This window comes from Papio anubis, chromosome 20 (genome assembly GCF_008728515.1).
Source record: "Papio anubis isolate 15944 chromosome 20, Panubis1.0, whole genome shotgun sequence".
In the NCBI taxonomy this organism is placed as follows: Eukaryota; Metazoa; Chordata; class Mammalia; order Primates; family Cercopithecidae; genus Papio; species Papio anubis.
In genome coordinates, this window is record NC_044995.1 from 2,888,184 (window position 1) to 2,903,703 (window position 15,520).

Consider the following 15,520-nt stretch of genomic DNA (forward strand, 5'->3'; position numbering starts at 1 on the left):
ATCCACCACCACACCCAACTAATTTTTGTATTTCTACTAGAGATGGGGTTTTGCCATGTTGGCCAGTCTGGTTTGAACTCCTCAACTCAAGTGATCTGCCCACCTCAGCCTCCCAAAGTGCTGGGATTACAGATGTGAGCCACCGCACCTGGCCAATATCCTGAGTCTTGATTTGGGTGTTTAATTACATGGTGTATCCAATTTTCAGGATTCCTTATACTGTTCCCGTAAGATCTGAACATTTTAATTAAATTTTTTGAGACTAATTGTTAATTAAATGTAATTTTTAATTACATTTTTTAATCACGGTTAATTTTTTTTTTTTTTGGTAGAGATGGGGGTCTCACTTTGTTGTCCAGGCTGGTCTCAAACTCCTGGGATCAAGTGATCCTCCCACCTCGGCCTCCCAAAGTGCTGGGATTACAAGCATGAGCCACAGAGCTTGACTGCCCCTTTTTCCCTCTCTGTTTCCCAGGCTGTAGTGCAGTGGTGTGATCTTGGCTTACTGCAATCTCTGCCTCCTGGGCTCAGGTGATCCTCCCACCTTGGCCTTCGCAGTAGCTGGGACCACAGGCACGCACCACCACCTAGCTGGCTAGTTAAAATAAATTTTTTTTCTGTAGAGACAGAGTCTTGCTATGTTGCCCAGGTTGATCTCAAACTCCTGGCTTCAAATGATCCCCCTGCTTTGGCCTCCTAAAGTGATGGGATTACAGGCATGAACCACCATACCTGGCCTACATTTTAATTTTAATTTAAAAATAAACAAAAAAGAGCCAGGCACGATGGCTCACGCCTGTAATCCCAGCACTTTGGGAGGCCAAGGCATGCTGATCACTTGAGGTCAGGAGTTCGAGACCAACCTGGCCAACATGGTGAAAACCTGTCTCTACTAAAAACACAAAAATTAGCCAGGTGTGGTGGTACGCACCTGTAGTCCCAGCTACTCGGGAGGCTGAGACAGGATAATCACTTGAACCTGGGAGGTGGAGGTTGCAGTGAGCCGTGATGGTACAATGGCACTCCAGCCTGGGGGACAGAGCAAGACTCTGTCTCAAAAAAACAAAAAACAAGCTGGGCACCATGGCCCATGCCTGTAATTCCAGCACTTTGGGAGGCCGAGGTGGGCAGATCACCTGAGGTCAGGAGTTCGAGACCAGCCTGGTCAACATGGTGAAACCGTGTCTCTACTAAAAAAAAAAAAAAAAAAAAAAAAAAAAAAAAAAGCTGGGTGTGGTGGTTCATGCTGATATTCCCAGCTACAAGAGGCTGAGACAGGAGAATCACCTGTACCCGGGAGGAGGAGGTTGCAGTGAGCTGAGATCATGTCCTTGCACTCCAGCCTGGGCACAGCAAGACTCTGTCTCAAAAAAAAAAAAAAAAATCAAACCTGACAGCTATCATTTTTTTGTTGTTGTTGTTGTTGAGACGGAGTCTGGCTCTGTCACCTAGGCTGGGGTGCAGTGGCCGGATCTCAGCTCACTACAAGCTCCGCCTCCCGGGTTTACGCCATTCTCCTGCCTCAGCCTCCCGAGTAGCTGGGACTACAGGCGCCCGCCACCTCGCCTGGCTAGTTTTTTGTATTTTTTAGTTGAGACGGGGTTTCACCATATTAGCCAGGATGGTCTCGATCTCCTGACCTCGTGATCCGCCCGTCTCGGCCTCCCAAAGTGCTGGGATTACAGGCTTGAGCCACCGTGCCCGGCCGACAGCTATCATTTTTTAGTGTTGTATGCCACGTCTATCTGAGGTCCCTTAACCAATAATGAATTCTCATGATTAGTTTATGAAAGATGTAAAGTCAAAAATAAAAATAAGCTAATGTTTTAGGAGCACTTATCATTCATTTGTTCACTCCCTGAAAACAGTGTATTTTTTTCTTTTTTTTCTTTGAGATGGAGTCTTGCTCTGTTGCCCAGGCTGGAGTGCAGTGGCGCGATTTCAGCTCACTGCAAGCTCCACCTCCCGGGTTCTTGCCATTCTCCTGCCTCAGCCTCCGGAGTAGCTGGGACCACAGGCGCCCACCACCACACCCAGCTAATTTTTTTGTATTTTTAGTAGAGACGGGGTTTCACTGTGTTAGCCAGGATGGTCTCGATCTCCTGACCTCGTGATTTGCCTGCCTTGGCCTCCCAAAGTGCTGGGATTACAGGCGTGAGCCACCGTGCCCAGCCTGAAAACAATGTATTTCACACCTATCACCTGCCCAGCTGTCTTGTAGGCAACAGACATGCAACAGTAAACAAGCCAGACACAAAAATGACACTCCTCCTGGTAGGAAGGCAGACAACTAGAAAAAAATAAGGGAGACGGAGAATGTCACCTTCACCAAAGGGTAGGGGGAAAGTGAGGCAGAGAAAGATGGGGAGTGTTGAGGTTTGGTTGGTGTATTTTACAGCCTTGATAGCATTGACACAATGAAATGAAACCCCCAAGAGAAAAGGACCATGATGACCGGCCTCGGTGGCTCAGTCTTATAATCCCAGCACTTTGGGAGGCCAAAGCAGGAGGATGGCTTGAGCCCAGGAGTTTGAGACCAGCCTAGACATAGTGAGACCCCTGTCTGTAGAAAAAAATTGTTTAAAAATTGGCCAGCTGTGGTGGCGCATGCCTATGGTCCCAGCAACTCAGGAGGCTGAGGTGGGAGGATCACTTGAGCCTGGAAGGTTGAGGCTACAGGGAACCATGATAGTGCCATTGCATTCCAGACTGGGCAAAAGAAAAAAAGACGTCGGGCACGGTGGCTCACACCTGTAATCCCAACACTTTTTGGAGGCTGAGGTGGGCAGATAGCTTGAGCTTAGGAGTTCGAGACCAGCCTGGCCAACATGGTGAAACCCCATCTCTATTAAAAATACAAAAATTAGCCGGGCATGGTGGTGCACACCTGTAATCCCAGCTACTTGGGAGGCCAAGGCAGGAGAATTGCTTGAACCTGGGAGGTGGAGATTGCAGTGAGACAAGATTGTGCCACTGCACTCCAGTCTGGGCAACAGAGCATTACTCCCTCTCAAAAGAAAGAAAAGAAAGAAAAAAGCAAAGCAAAGCAAAGAAGGAAGGAAGCAAGCAGGCACCATGAGTGACCACCTTGTTTCAAAGAGGAAACTGGGGCACGGAGATGTCACTAGCCTAAGGTCTGACCAAGAGGCAGGCTGGAAGTGCAACCCCAGAGCTCCTTCTAGGGGTGGCCCTGACTTTGGAGTTGGGGACCTAACAGAACCCTTTGTTCTCCCCCTCCTACCGGCGGAAGATGCAGAAGGTTAACGGCCAGAAGATGAATGACTGAGGCCTGGGGTCTCTACGGGAGGAAATGGCTCAACTCAGGGAAGGTCAGTAGCGGGGGGCCTCCTCTTCCCATAGCTGAGGGCCTGATAAAGTTGGGGGTGTGTGGTTCGAGAGAGGGGACCTTCCAGCTGGGGACTTGGAAGGACTAGGGGGTGTTCCAGCAGCAGATGAGCCTCACCGGGGGCTGGAGGTGTTGAATGGGGTGGTATGAAAGGGGTTAAGGGGCAGCGGCAGTGGTGGGGTTAATGGGGGCGGGCCTGACCGGGGCGGGGCCTCAGCTGACGGCTCAGGCCCGGGGGCCGGGAGGAGTAGCCGCTGTTCTGCCCCGCGGGGGCATCCGCTGGGTCCCCGCGCCGTCGTTCAGACCGGAGACCCGGACGCAGCCGAGAGAGGTGCCGCCGCCCGCCCCGTCCAGTCGCCGCGCGCAGGTGAGTGCCGGGCCCTCCCCGGCCCCCGCGATGCTGCGAGGTCTCACTAGGTTGCCCTGCTCTTGGCGGGACCGCTCCTCCCCGCCCCTTCTGGGGCTGCCTCAGTCTCCCGCGCCGTCTCGGTGCCCGCCCCCTCTGTTGCTCTCCCTGGCTCTGCGTCTGTCTCCAACTCCCGCCTGATGTCTGTGTCTGTGGTCCCTCTGCCTCTGGACCTGTCTTTCTTTCTGTGTCTCTGGATGTCTCTGTCAGTTTCTTGATCTCTGCCTCTCCGGTCTCCGTCTGTCTCCGTCTGTCTCTGTCTCTCTGTCTCTGGGTCCCACCTTCCTCTGTCCCTGCCTCTGCCTCTCCCCCATCTGTTGTGGGACCTCTGTGGATGTCTCTGCCTCTATCTCCATCTCTCCCTGTCTCTGTGTATCTCTTTGCTCTCTCCCTTCATGTCTCTCCGTCTCTCTCTATTGCCCTGTCTCTGTCTCTCCGTCTCTTATAACCCTGTTTTGGCACCTTCTGCTCTGTCTTCTCTCCTTCCAAATCCTCCGCATCCCGGAACTTTCCTCTGGGCTGGGAAGCTGCTTGGGAGTAGAGGGCAGGAGGCTTGTGACCTGGGGCAGGAGGACTCTAAGTGACACCCTGACCCCAGCGCCCTCTTCCCGGAGCCACCCCACTGCCCCAGAAGTCGCACCCACCCCGCCCGCCAATTTCAGGAATTCCTGGCTGGGGGGTGAACTTCCTCGCCTACTTCCTCTCTTCCAGGATTTGGCTGGGTCACCGTTAACTCTTTCCTGCTTCCGCCTCACTCTCCCCCCGGGGAACTGGACAACCCCTCCTCCCAAACTAGGCTGAGGAACAGCCCCAGAATGTCTGGGAGGCATCGGTTGTGGGATGTGGGTGTGCGCACTCGGGCTGGATGTGCATTGGGGAATTTGTTTGGGGCAGAAGTGGAGAAGATGGGGCCACACCCCCCAGTGCCCCCTCCAGAGCCCATCATCAGCACCCCTCCTCCTGAACCCACCAAGGGGGCACCCGCCCCCAGATCTGTCTCTGTAGATGAACTTGACTTCAGGTTTGGGGTGAGGATGAGGAGGTTTTCTTTTCTGGGGGAATTCCAGCTGAAGAGGATAAGAGTCCCATGGGGGCCCCTGGAACCCTGGGAATCATATGATCAAGAACCTTGAACGTGAATATCTTTTAATGGAAGGGCCCAGATGGAAGAAGGATCAGAGGGGAGGCCTGGAAATTCCAGATCCTTCCAATGAAAGGTCCTGGGGATACTGGAGTCCTTCAATCCAAAAAGAGGAGTGTTGAAATCTTGGCACATTTCAGTGATGGCAGCTGAGAGTTGGAAAGGGTTTGCAGAGCCACCTAGGCCAACTCCCCCCACCCCCATTTTATAGATGGAGAAACTGAGGCCCAAGAGCAGAAGTCCCCACAGTGAGTCAGTGCCAGGCTGGAGGGTTGGGACCCCAGTTTTCAACCGAAGCCCAAATCCAGAGAGCTGGCTTCTTCTTCTACCACTAAGCCAGATTAATTTGGGGAAAGAGGTCTTCTCAATGAGGAGGGAGAGATGCCAGGGTGAGTAGAAATGGCTGGAATCCAGAAGAGAGGGTTTTAGAAGCAGAGGAGAGAAAATATTTCCAAAACCATGGTGGTGGGGAGGGAGAGGGGCAAGAGTTGGTTTGGGTGGAAGGGGTGGAGTTTCGGGAAGAGAAGGAGGGAGGTGGAGGGGAACCGGGATTAACTCCAGCTTCAGTCTCCTGACCCTCCGCCTGGAGCCCACCGTTCCCTCGGGGACAGGGCCTATAATTTGGTTTGTGTCTAGACAAATAATAACTCAGCTGGTGTGAGCGGGGAGGGCTGAGGCTAGGCCCACTAGGGAAAGGGTAGAGAGGCGGCCTGGATATCTCATGTCACCCCCAGGTGGTGAGAATTTAGGAGCCAGGTGGAGGTGGTGACTAACATGCCCCTCTCTTCCCTCTGTGAATCCATAGTTTCTTAGAATTCTGCACAATCTTAGAAATCAGGCTGCTGGAATGTTCAAAAGCAGGCGAGAGAAGGGGGGAAAGAAAAGGAAGTGGGGCTCACCGTATTTAGTGTACGTTCCCATTTCTGTAAAAGAGAAAAGGGAAATACGTATTCCTGTTTGCTGGGGAAAGATAAAAATCACTGACGGTTTAATAATAGATTATGAAAGTCATAGAATGCTTAAAAAAATCATAGCATGTTCTAACAATAGAACTTTCGAATCTTGGAATGTGACACTCCTAGAATATTGGAAACTTAGGGTAGGTACTTACAAAGCCACGATGTAATAAATAGAATGAAAGAAGAGTAATGCTCTAGAATGTTATAATAGAACATTCAACTGCGAAGTGAACTAAGGATAGAACCTGAAGATTGCAGAACCGTAGGGACCTAGAACGTCAGAGAGGCAGTCTAAGGACTGGTATCCCTAATGGGCAGTGTGGGCGTGGGGGACACAGAGACCCCCTAGGTTGAAACGGGGATACTGAGGTGCAGTGGGGCGGTTAGGGTGGCCCGATTGCCCCCTGGTTTCCGCCGGCCGCCAGGGCACCAGGTGGGGAGCGAGGACCGGTGATCACATTTCGTCCCTAATGAGCAGACCGGAGCTGGCCGGTCCCCTGGGGCTGCTGGGGGAAGGCGGGGGAGCAGGAGCCCACAGAGGAGGAAAAGGGGGAGGTGAGATAGCCTGGTGGCATCGGGGACAAGGCCGGTGAGTGAGCTGAGGGGTGCTGGGGGATGCGGGGGGCTGTAGCACTTCACCCTCTTGTCCTCGAAATCCTCCAAGTTTTTCAGCTTTGCTGGGTTTTGGGGTGGCTGGCAGGATGCAGCAGCCGAGGCTGCTAAAGTGGGGTGGGGGGCTGGGTCCTCCTAGTCTTTCCCATCCCACTATCGCTCCAATCTTGGATATATTTCTCTTCCCCCCAACCCTCTGGAAGGGGCCAGCAGGGACCCAAGGAGTGGGGGCCTGTGGGACAGACAAGGGGAGCTTCTTGTGGACTGTGAGATTTGGGGGTTCACCCCCTCAACAGAGCCTAAGTAAGGGGCAGAACTTAGAACCAGAGAGGGTCCTGGAAGGGGAACGGGGTTATGGGGAGCAGGTGATGGAAGGTCGCTTGCTTTTTTTGTGGGGAGAAGGTCATACCTTCCAGTAGGTTCTCAGAGGGGCCAGAGATGCTCAGAAAGACTTGAGAAAAATTACAGAAGTTCAGAGAGTGAAGAGAAAAACCTCAGGGGAAGGGAAGCTGTTTAGTTAAGAGCGACAGGAGGTTTGCCCAGTCTTGACACATCAAGTGAGTTAGACAACTGCCTTGCTACTGCGGGCCTCGATTTCCCCATCTGTACCAGGAAGGGGTCAAAAATAGCCTCGCACCCGCAGCTGTCACATACACGTCGGCTGCACTGTGGCATTCTAAGAGTCTGACGTTCCATGCTGACTTTTGGGGTTTCCACGTTGGGCACATCTCACGTGGGGAAGAAGAGAGGGCTGTCTGGGCACCCCTCCCCCCATGTCCACCATCCCCAAGATGCCAGCAGGTTGGGGAGGAGGGGTGGGAGGAAGGAGTGGTGAGAATAGACCGGTTCCCCCTCGAGGAAATTAGCAATGGGAAGTGTATTTCCTCCTCTGGCTGCCGGAAATGTTTCCTGCCCGGGTCAGCAGAGCGCTGAGGGTCACAGAAAGTGGGGCAAAGGGGACTTCTAGCCCTTGGTGGGTGCCTCCTGCCATGAAGAACTGGTTCATTTCTTGTCTCAACCCCCTAGTCCCGGTGGAATAATAATAATTGTTCAAATCCTGCACGTTTTGGAGCTGATACCGCATTCTTGCAAGGACGTTCCAGTCTGTGATGTGATGAGTATAAAGGCTGTGCCCCCTTTCACAGAAGGGGAGACTGAGGCTCCTGGAGACGTAATTCTTTAAATGTCACAGGAGGAAGGGAGAGACTAGGGGCAGAGAGATGGGGAGAGAGAGGGCAGAGGAGAGGGGAGGGAGATATTTTGAGTGACTTGGCCTGGGTGGGAGGTTTCTAATGAAAGGGAGGGACTGGATCGCACTGTTCCAGCCCAGAGTACGCCCCCACCCATTCCATCTCCACAGGACCCACAAGCTTCTGCCCAGGAGTCTGAGGCGAGGGAGGCAGCTCGGCCGCTGAGGACCCCACAGGGGGCAGGACTTACTGAGCAGGACTCAGCCCTGACCTTTCAAAGTCAATTAAGAAGCGGATAGATCCTGCCCTTTCCAGCTCTCCCCTGTCCACCTCTTCCCCTGGGAACCCACTCCTCTCCCTCCCTTCCCCCTCCTCCCCATGCCCTTGTTTGAGCCTGGGGTGGGGTGGGGCAGCCTCATGGGCAGAGAATATGTTTTTACTCTATGCCTCTGGCCTCTACAAAGCTTCTGGAATGGTTTCTGCCATTGGCAAATGGCTCCGTGCTCCCTGACCATGACCTTGGTAATTTATTGAGCACCTACTGTATGCTGGGCCTGTCCTGGGTGCTAGGGATGCAACAGTCAACAAGACACACAGAGTCTCTGCCCTCCTGGAATACATATTCTAGACAGTCAGACACAAACAAGACACAAGGTGATGTGAGGAGAGGGTCCTGGGGCAGGGGAGATTCGGGGACTGAGTGGAGAGGGACTCCTGAGGAAGTGAAGGAGGGAACGGAGCTACTCAGACTATCTGAAGGAAGAGGACTGGCTCACATCTATAATCCCAGCACTTTGAGAGGCCAAGGTGGGTGGATCACTCGAGGCCAGGAGTTCGAGACCAGCCTGGCTAACATGGTAAAACTCCATCTCTACTAAAAATACAAAAATTAGCTGGGCATGGTGGTGCACACCTGTAATCCCAGCTACTCGGGAGGCCAAGGCAGGAGAATCACTTGAACCCAGGTGGCAGAGGTTGCAGTGAGCCGAGATTGTGCCACTGCACTCCAGCCTGGGCAACAGAGGAAGACTCTGTCTCCAAAAAAAAGCATTCCAGATGGAGAGTATGGTAAATGTGCAAAGGTTTGAGGCTGGAAAGAAGGTCAGTGGCCTTGAGCCTGGTGAGGCAGGAAGGAGAGGTGGGTGAGATTGGCTAGGCTGCCCCAGCAGGTCAGACAGAGCCTTGTGACTCCGGATGAGGAGGCTAGATTTTACCGCAAGTCCATTTAGAAGCCACTGGAGGGTTTCAAGCAGGGAAGTAACAAGAACTAGGCCAGGTGCTCATGCCTGTAATCCCAGCACTTCGGAAGGCCAAGGCAGGAAGATCATCTGAGCCCAGGAGTTGTAGACTGGCTTGGGCAACATGGGGAAACCCCATCTCTACAAAAAATAGAAAAATTAGCCAGGTGTGGTGGCACACATCTGTAGTCCCAGCTACTTAGGAGCCTGAGGTGGGAGGACCGCTTGAGCCCATGAGGTCAAGACTGCAATGAGTGAAGATTGCAACACTGCATGACAGAGTGAGACCCTGTCAAAAAAAAAAAAAAAAAAAGAACTGATTTTCATGTTAGAAAGATCTTGGCTGGGTGCGGTGGCTCACGCCTGTAATCCCAGCACTTTGGGAGGCCAACACGGGCAGATTACCTGAGTTGGGAGTTGGAGACCAGCCTGACCAACATGGAGAAACCCTGTCTGTACTAAAAATACAAAATTAGCTCAGCATGGTGGCTCATGCCTGTAATCCCAGCTAGTCTGGAGGAAGGGGCAGGAGAATCACTTGAACCCGGGAGGCAGAGGTTGCGGTGAGCCAAGATCAGGCCATTGCACTCCAGCCCGGGTGACAAGAGCGAAACTTCGTCTCAAAAAAAAAAAAAAAGAAAAGATCTTTCTGGCTGCCATATGGGAAGTGATTTGAAGGAAGTCAGAGTAGCAGCCCAGAAAAGCAATGGTAATGCTACTGCAATGATCCCAGCGAGCGATGATGCTGACACTGACGCAGAGTGGACAGTGGCAGGTGTTTGAGAGAGACGCACACAGATTCAGGAAGCACTGGGGAGATGGAGCCGAGAGGACTTTCCCATGGAAAGATGCTCTGGCATCTGGGAGACTCCCATGGACCTCCTTCCTTCCCCTCTCTGGGGCTCGGTTTCCTCATCTGGTCAATAGACTTCTGTAAACTCCATTTAAAAATGTTTTAAGGCAGGCCCTTGGTGGCTCACGCCTGTAATCCCAGCACTTGCCAGGGCCGGCCGGCGGATCCAGGTCAGGAGATCGAACTATCCTGGCTAAGAGTTGAAATCCCGTCTCTACTAAAAATACAAAAATTAGCCAGCGTGAGGTGGCCGAGGCGCCTGTAGTCCCAGCTTCTCAGGAGGCTGAGGCAGGAAGATATGGCGTGAACCCGGGGCTGGGCTTTCAGGAAGAGCCGAGATCACACCACTGCACTCCAGCCTGGGCAGCTGAAGAGACTCCATCTCAAAAAAAAAAAAAAAATGTTTTAAAAGTGCATCCTGGGGATTCTTCAGAGGTGGCCACTCCACCCCACCTCGTTTCACCAGAGCAGCTAGCAGCTCACCCTTTTCACTGTTTTAGATTGGTTTCTGGTTAAGATCTTGTTGGGAAAAAAAAAAACCGGCTTCATATCCAAAATAACTAAACCAAAAGACTCCCTAGATGGAATGGCTCCTGAGGCTGCCTGTGACTCTGGACTTGGCTCCGCTTCTCTCTGGGGTTGATGACACGGGCTTGGTCCATGAATATCCTTTACCCTGTGTGTGCAGATCTTCCCAGAACAAAATGGGTGGCAGGCTCAAGGTTCTCACTCAGGAAAATTGGGGGGGGGAAGGGCAGAGACAGTGAAGGGAGTGGTCCCCGAGGGAGGAGACTGCTGGCGCTAACCCCAGGGCTTCCCCATGCTCCCTGACCTTGACCCTGACCTTGACTGTTCCCAGCAACTCCTGACTCTCCCCTTTCCCTTACTCCTCTGCAGCTTTGGTTCCCAGTCCCCACTGGCAGCCCAGGACCCTTTTCTGTCCAGTTATTCTTTTTTTTTTTTTTTTTTTTTTTGTGAGATGGAGTTCGCTCTTGTTGCCCAGGCTGCAGTGCAATGGCGCCATCTCAGCACACTGCAACCTCTGCCTCCCGGGTTCAAGCAATTCTCCCACCTCAGCCTCCCAAGTAGCTGGGATTACAGGCATGCGCCACCACACCGGGCTGATTTTGTATTTTTAGTAGAGACAGGGCTTCTCCATGTTTCCATGTTGCTCAGGCTGGTCCTGAACTCCCGACCTCAGGTGATCCACCTGCCTTGGCCTCCCAAAGGGCTGGGATTACAGGCGTGAGCCACCGTGCCAGTCCTTCTTTTTTTTTTTTTTTTTTTGAGACGGAGTCTCTTGTCTCCCAGGCTGGAGTGCAGTGGTGCTATCTCAGCTCACTGCAACCTCTACCTCCTGGGCTCAAGCAATCCTCTTGCCTCAGCATCCCGAGTAGCTGGGATTACAGGCACGTGCCACCATGCCCAGCTAATTTTTGTATTTTTAGTAGAGACAGGGTTTCACCACGTTGGCCAGGCTGGTCTCGGACTCCTGACCTCAGACGATCCTCCTGCCTTGGCTTCCCAAAGTGCTGGGATTACAGGCATGAGCCACTGTATCTGGCTAGTCCAGTTATTCTGGGGTGGAAAATGAAGCACAGGCTGGAGACGAGGACTGAGAGCGGCGATGGCCGCACTCTAGACATCAGGACCTTGGACAGGTCTCGGAACAGCTCTGTGCCTCAGTTTGTCAAAGAGGAAGAACAACTACTTTTCTCATAGGAGTCTTGAAAATTTCAGTGAAATAATATCCATAAATCGGCCAAGCATGGTGGCTCACTGCTGTAATCCTAGCACTTTGGGAGGCCAAGGTGGAAGGATCTCTCTTTTCTTTCTTTTTTTTTTTTTTTTTGAGACGGAGTCTGACTCTATCACCCAGGCTGGAGTGCAATGGTGTGATCTCGGCTCACTGCAACCTCCACCTCCCAGGTTCAAGCGATTCTTCTGCCTCAGCCTACCGAGTAGCTGGGACTACAGGTGCGTGTCACCACGTTTAGCTAATTTTTGTATTTTTAGTAGAGACAGGGTTTCACTATTTTGGCCAGGATGGTTTCGATCTCTTGACCTCATGATCCACCCGCCTCAGCCTCCCAAAGTGCTGGGATTACAGGGGAGGATCTCTTGAGATCAGGAGTTCGAGGCCTGCCTGGGCAACACAGGAAGACCTCCATCTATACTATGGTGGTGCATGCCTGTGTTCCCAGCTACTTGGGAGGCTGAGGCAGGAGGATCACTAGGAGCCCAGGAGGTTGAGGCTGCCGTGGGCTGTGATCATGCTATTGCATTCTAGTCTGGATGAAAGACCAAGACCCTGTCTCAAAAAATAAATAAATACAAAGAAATAATATGCGTAAAAATGCCTGGAATGGGATCTGCTATGTAGTAGGGCTCGATTGACGTTTGCTGTTATTATCCTTGTTGACAAGAATGGGATTCCTGGGTAAGGAGAGGGAGGCTGGCCCCAGCCCTGGTCCTATTGCTTCCATGCTGTGCATCCTTAGGGAGGTGACTCAGCCTCTCTGGGCCCCTTCTCTCTGTCTGTGACATGATAGAGTTAGACTAGTCTGGCATTTCCTGAAGCATGATGTGATACCTGTGCCAGTTTTACAGGGCTTCTGCAAGAAAGTGCTAAAATATGAGTTGGGACTTTTTTCCCTTTTTTCTCTGTCTTTTTTCTTTTTCTTTTTTTCTTTTCTTTGTTTGACAGAGTTTCACTCTTTTGCCCAGGCTGGAGTACAGTGGCGTGATCTCGGCTCACTGCAACCTCCGCCTTTTGGTTTCAAGCAGTTCTTCTGCCTCAGCCTCCTCAGTAGCTGGGATTACAGGCACACACAACCACACGTGGCTAACTTTTGTATTTTTAGTGGAGACAGGGTTTCACCATGTTGGCCGGGCTGGTCTTGAACTCCTGACCTCATGATCCACCCGCCTCGGCCTCCCAAAGTGCTGGGATTACAGGTGTGAGCCACTGCACCCAGCCTTTTGTTTGTTTGTTTTTTGTTTTTTTGAGAAAGGGTCTCATTCTGTTGCCCAAGCTGGAGTGCAGTGGTGCAATTATAGCTCACGTAGCCTGAATCCCCTGGGATCAAGTGATCCTCCTACCTCAGCGTCCTCAATAGCTGGGACTACAGGTATGCACCACTACACCTGGCTAATATTTTTATTTTTCCTTTTTGTAGAGACTGGGTCTCACTGCGTTGCCCAGGCTGGTCTTGAACTCCTAGGCTCAAGCGATCCTCCCACCTCAGCCTCTCAAAGTGTTGAGATTACAGGCGTGAGCCACTGTGCCTGGCCTGAGTTGAGTCTTTATTCTAACATCTATCAGGGGAAAAATATGCCTGAAACCTCAAATCTGTGTTCTCAGAGAGTGGTTGCTTAGGGTGGGGCTCAAGTAGGCATTGTTGGGGTGTCCACTCTCTGCAGTCCACAGCAATTATGGTGAGGAGTGTGGGGAGAAGAAGGTCAGAGTGTCCGTGACTCCCTCACTGTTGTCCTCTCTCCCAACAGGCACTGCAAAGTCAGCGGTGAACTGACTTCATCCCAGTCTCTCAGCCCCCACCAGGACCAATCTGGAGTCCCTCCCCTGCCCCCATTCAAATTTCCCTTCTGTCCCCAAACTCATCTCTGATCTAGACCTTACTCACCTGCTTCCTGTTTCCTAAGACTCCTTCCTGCAGTCCCCAGACTGAGCCTTTTGTCTTTGTCCAACCTGTGCCAGACACCTCCTTTTCTAGAACGTTCTCCTTACTAGTGACCTTATCTGTGTTTCTTTCTGGGGTCCTAGGAAATGCCAGCACTCCCATCCGCATTGCCTGGACTTTCCGACACTCCCTAACTGCCCTGTGTCCTATCTCAACACTGTCTCATGTATTTCCTGTATCTTCTAGAACATCCCCCAGCCATTATTACTTCAGTATGGCTACACATACTTCCTAACTGCCCTGCAAACATCTCCTTCTCACGGTTGCCCAGTGATGCTTTCGTCCCCTCCATAAACACTCCCCGAGACCAATTTTTGTATCACCCCTATACTCCCTCATTGACACCCTGATTAACTCTATACATAACCTCCTTGACAAACCTCTTTATTAATCTCATCATCCTCCAGACTTCCTTCCTGTCATAACTCCATCCCTCCTCCAACTTTTCCCTCTCAAGCTCTGCCCTTCCCAGCCCAGCCCAGCCTACCCGACCTCAACTCTTCCCTGTAGACTACATCCCACCATGTTCCCCTGAGCCTCCAAGGAAGGGGCTCAGGGGGCCCCATGGCCTCCCGCTCCCCGTGGCCCCACAGCCCCCGTGGGCCAGGGGAAGCGTCCCAGAAGCCGAAGTGCCCACCATGGGCAACCACACGTGGGAGGGCTGCCACGTGGACTCACTTGTGGACCACCTCTTTCCGCCATCCCTCTACATCTTCGTCATCGGCGTGGGGCTGCCCACCAACTGCCTGGCTCTGTGGGCGGCCTACCGCCAGGTGCAACAGCGCAACGAGCTGGGCGTCTACCTGATGAACCTCAGCATCGCGGACCTGCTGTACATCTGCACCCTGCCGCTGTGGGTGGACTACTTCCTGCACCATGACAACTGGATCCACGGCCCCGGGTCCTGCAAGCTCTTCGGGTTCATCTTCTACACCAACATCTACATCAGCATCGCCTTCCTGTGCTGCATCTCGGTGGACCGTTACCTGGCCGTGGCCCACCCACTCCGCTTCGCCCGCCTGCGCCGCGTCAAGACCGCCGTGGCCGTGAGCTCCGTGGTCTGGGCCACCGAGCTGGGCGCCAACTCGGCGCCCCTGTTCCATGACGAGCTCTTCCGAGACCGCTACAATCACACCTTCTGCTTTGAGAAGTTCCCCATGGAAGGCTGGGTGGCCTGGATGAACCTCTATCGGGTCTTCGTGGGTTTCCTCTTTCCGTGGGCGCTCATGCTGCTGTCGTACCGGGGCATCCTGCGTGCCGTGCGAGGAAGCGTGTCCACCGAGCGCCAGGAGAAGGCCAAGATCAAGCGGCTGGCCCTCAGCCTCATCGCCATCGTGCTGGTCTGCTTTGCGCCCTATCACGTGCTCTTGCTGTCCCGCAGCGCCATCTACCTGGGCCGTCCCTGGGACTGCGGCTTCGAGGAGCGCGTCTTTTCTGCATACCACAGCTCACTGGCTTTCACCAGCCTCAACTGTGTGGCGGACCCCATCCTCTACTGCCTGGTCAACGAGGGTGCCCGCAGCGACGTGGCCAAGGCTCTGCACAACCTGCTCCGCTTTCTGGCCAGCGACAAGCCCCAGGAGATGGCCAACGCCTCACTCACCCTGGAGACCCCACTCACCTCCAAGAGGAACAGCACAGTCAAGGCCATGACTGGCGGCTGGGCGGCCACTCTGCCCTCCCAGGGGGACCAGGTGCAGCTGAAGATGCTGCCACCAGCACAGTGAACCCCGTGTGGCACAGAACCCCCAGTTTTCCCCTCTCATCCCACAGTCCCTTCTCTCCTGGTCTGGTGTATGCAAATTGTATGGAAAAAGGGCTATGTTAATATAAGAATACAAGAACTTAGGAAGAGTGAGGTTGGTGTGTCGCTGGTCAACTTTTGTGCTCCCAGATGCCATCACAGTTTGGCAGTTGTGGAAGGCCTCCTGGAGGAGGAGATGAGTAAATATTATTTTTAGAGACAGGGTCTCGCTGTGTCACCCAGGCTGGAGTGCAGTAGTGCAATCGTGGCTCACTGCAGCTTCCACCTCCTGGGCTCCAGAGATCCACATCAGCCTCCCGAGTAGCTGGG

At 52.9% G+C, this 15,520-nt stretch overlaps 1 protein-coding gene across 2 annotated transcripts; it reads left to right on the top strand.

The window, feature by feature from the left end:
• The first annotated feature begins 3,573 nt into the window (after positions 1 to 3,573).
• GPR4 (G protein-coupled receptor 4) lies at positions 3,574 to 15,305 on the top strand. 2 transcript variants are annotated; one of them, XM_003915727.3, is made up of 2 exons: positions 3,574 to 3,713; positions 13,253 to 15,305. In XM_003915727.3, exon 2 carries the CDS (start codon positions 14,085 to 14,087, stop codon positions 15,171 to 15,173), a length of 1,089 nt encoding a protein of 362 aa, XP_003915776.2. In that variant the 5' UTR covers positions 3,574 to 3,713; positions 13,253 to 14,084; the 3' UTR covers positions 15,174 to 15,305. The 2 variants fall into 2 exon arrangements, with proteins under 2 accessions (XP_003915776.2, XP_009193009.2); XM_009194745.2 differs by lacking the exon at positions 3,574 to 3,713 and adding an exon at positions 6,388 to 6,441.
• The last annotated feature ends 215 nt before the right edge of the window (positions 15,306 to 15,520 follow it).

Bases quoted from the DNA above. Each gene is read 5' to 3' on its own strand.
- GPR4 (XM_003915727.3), top strand. From the start codon at position 14,085: ATGGGCAACCACACGTGGGAGGGCTGCCACGTGGACTCACTTGTGGAC.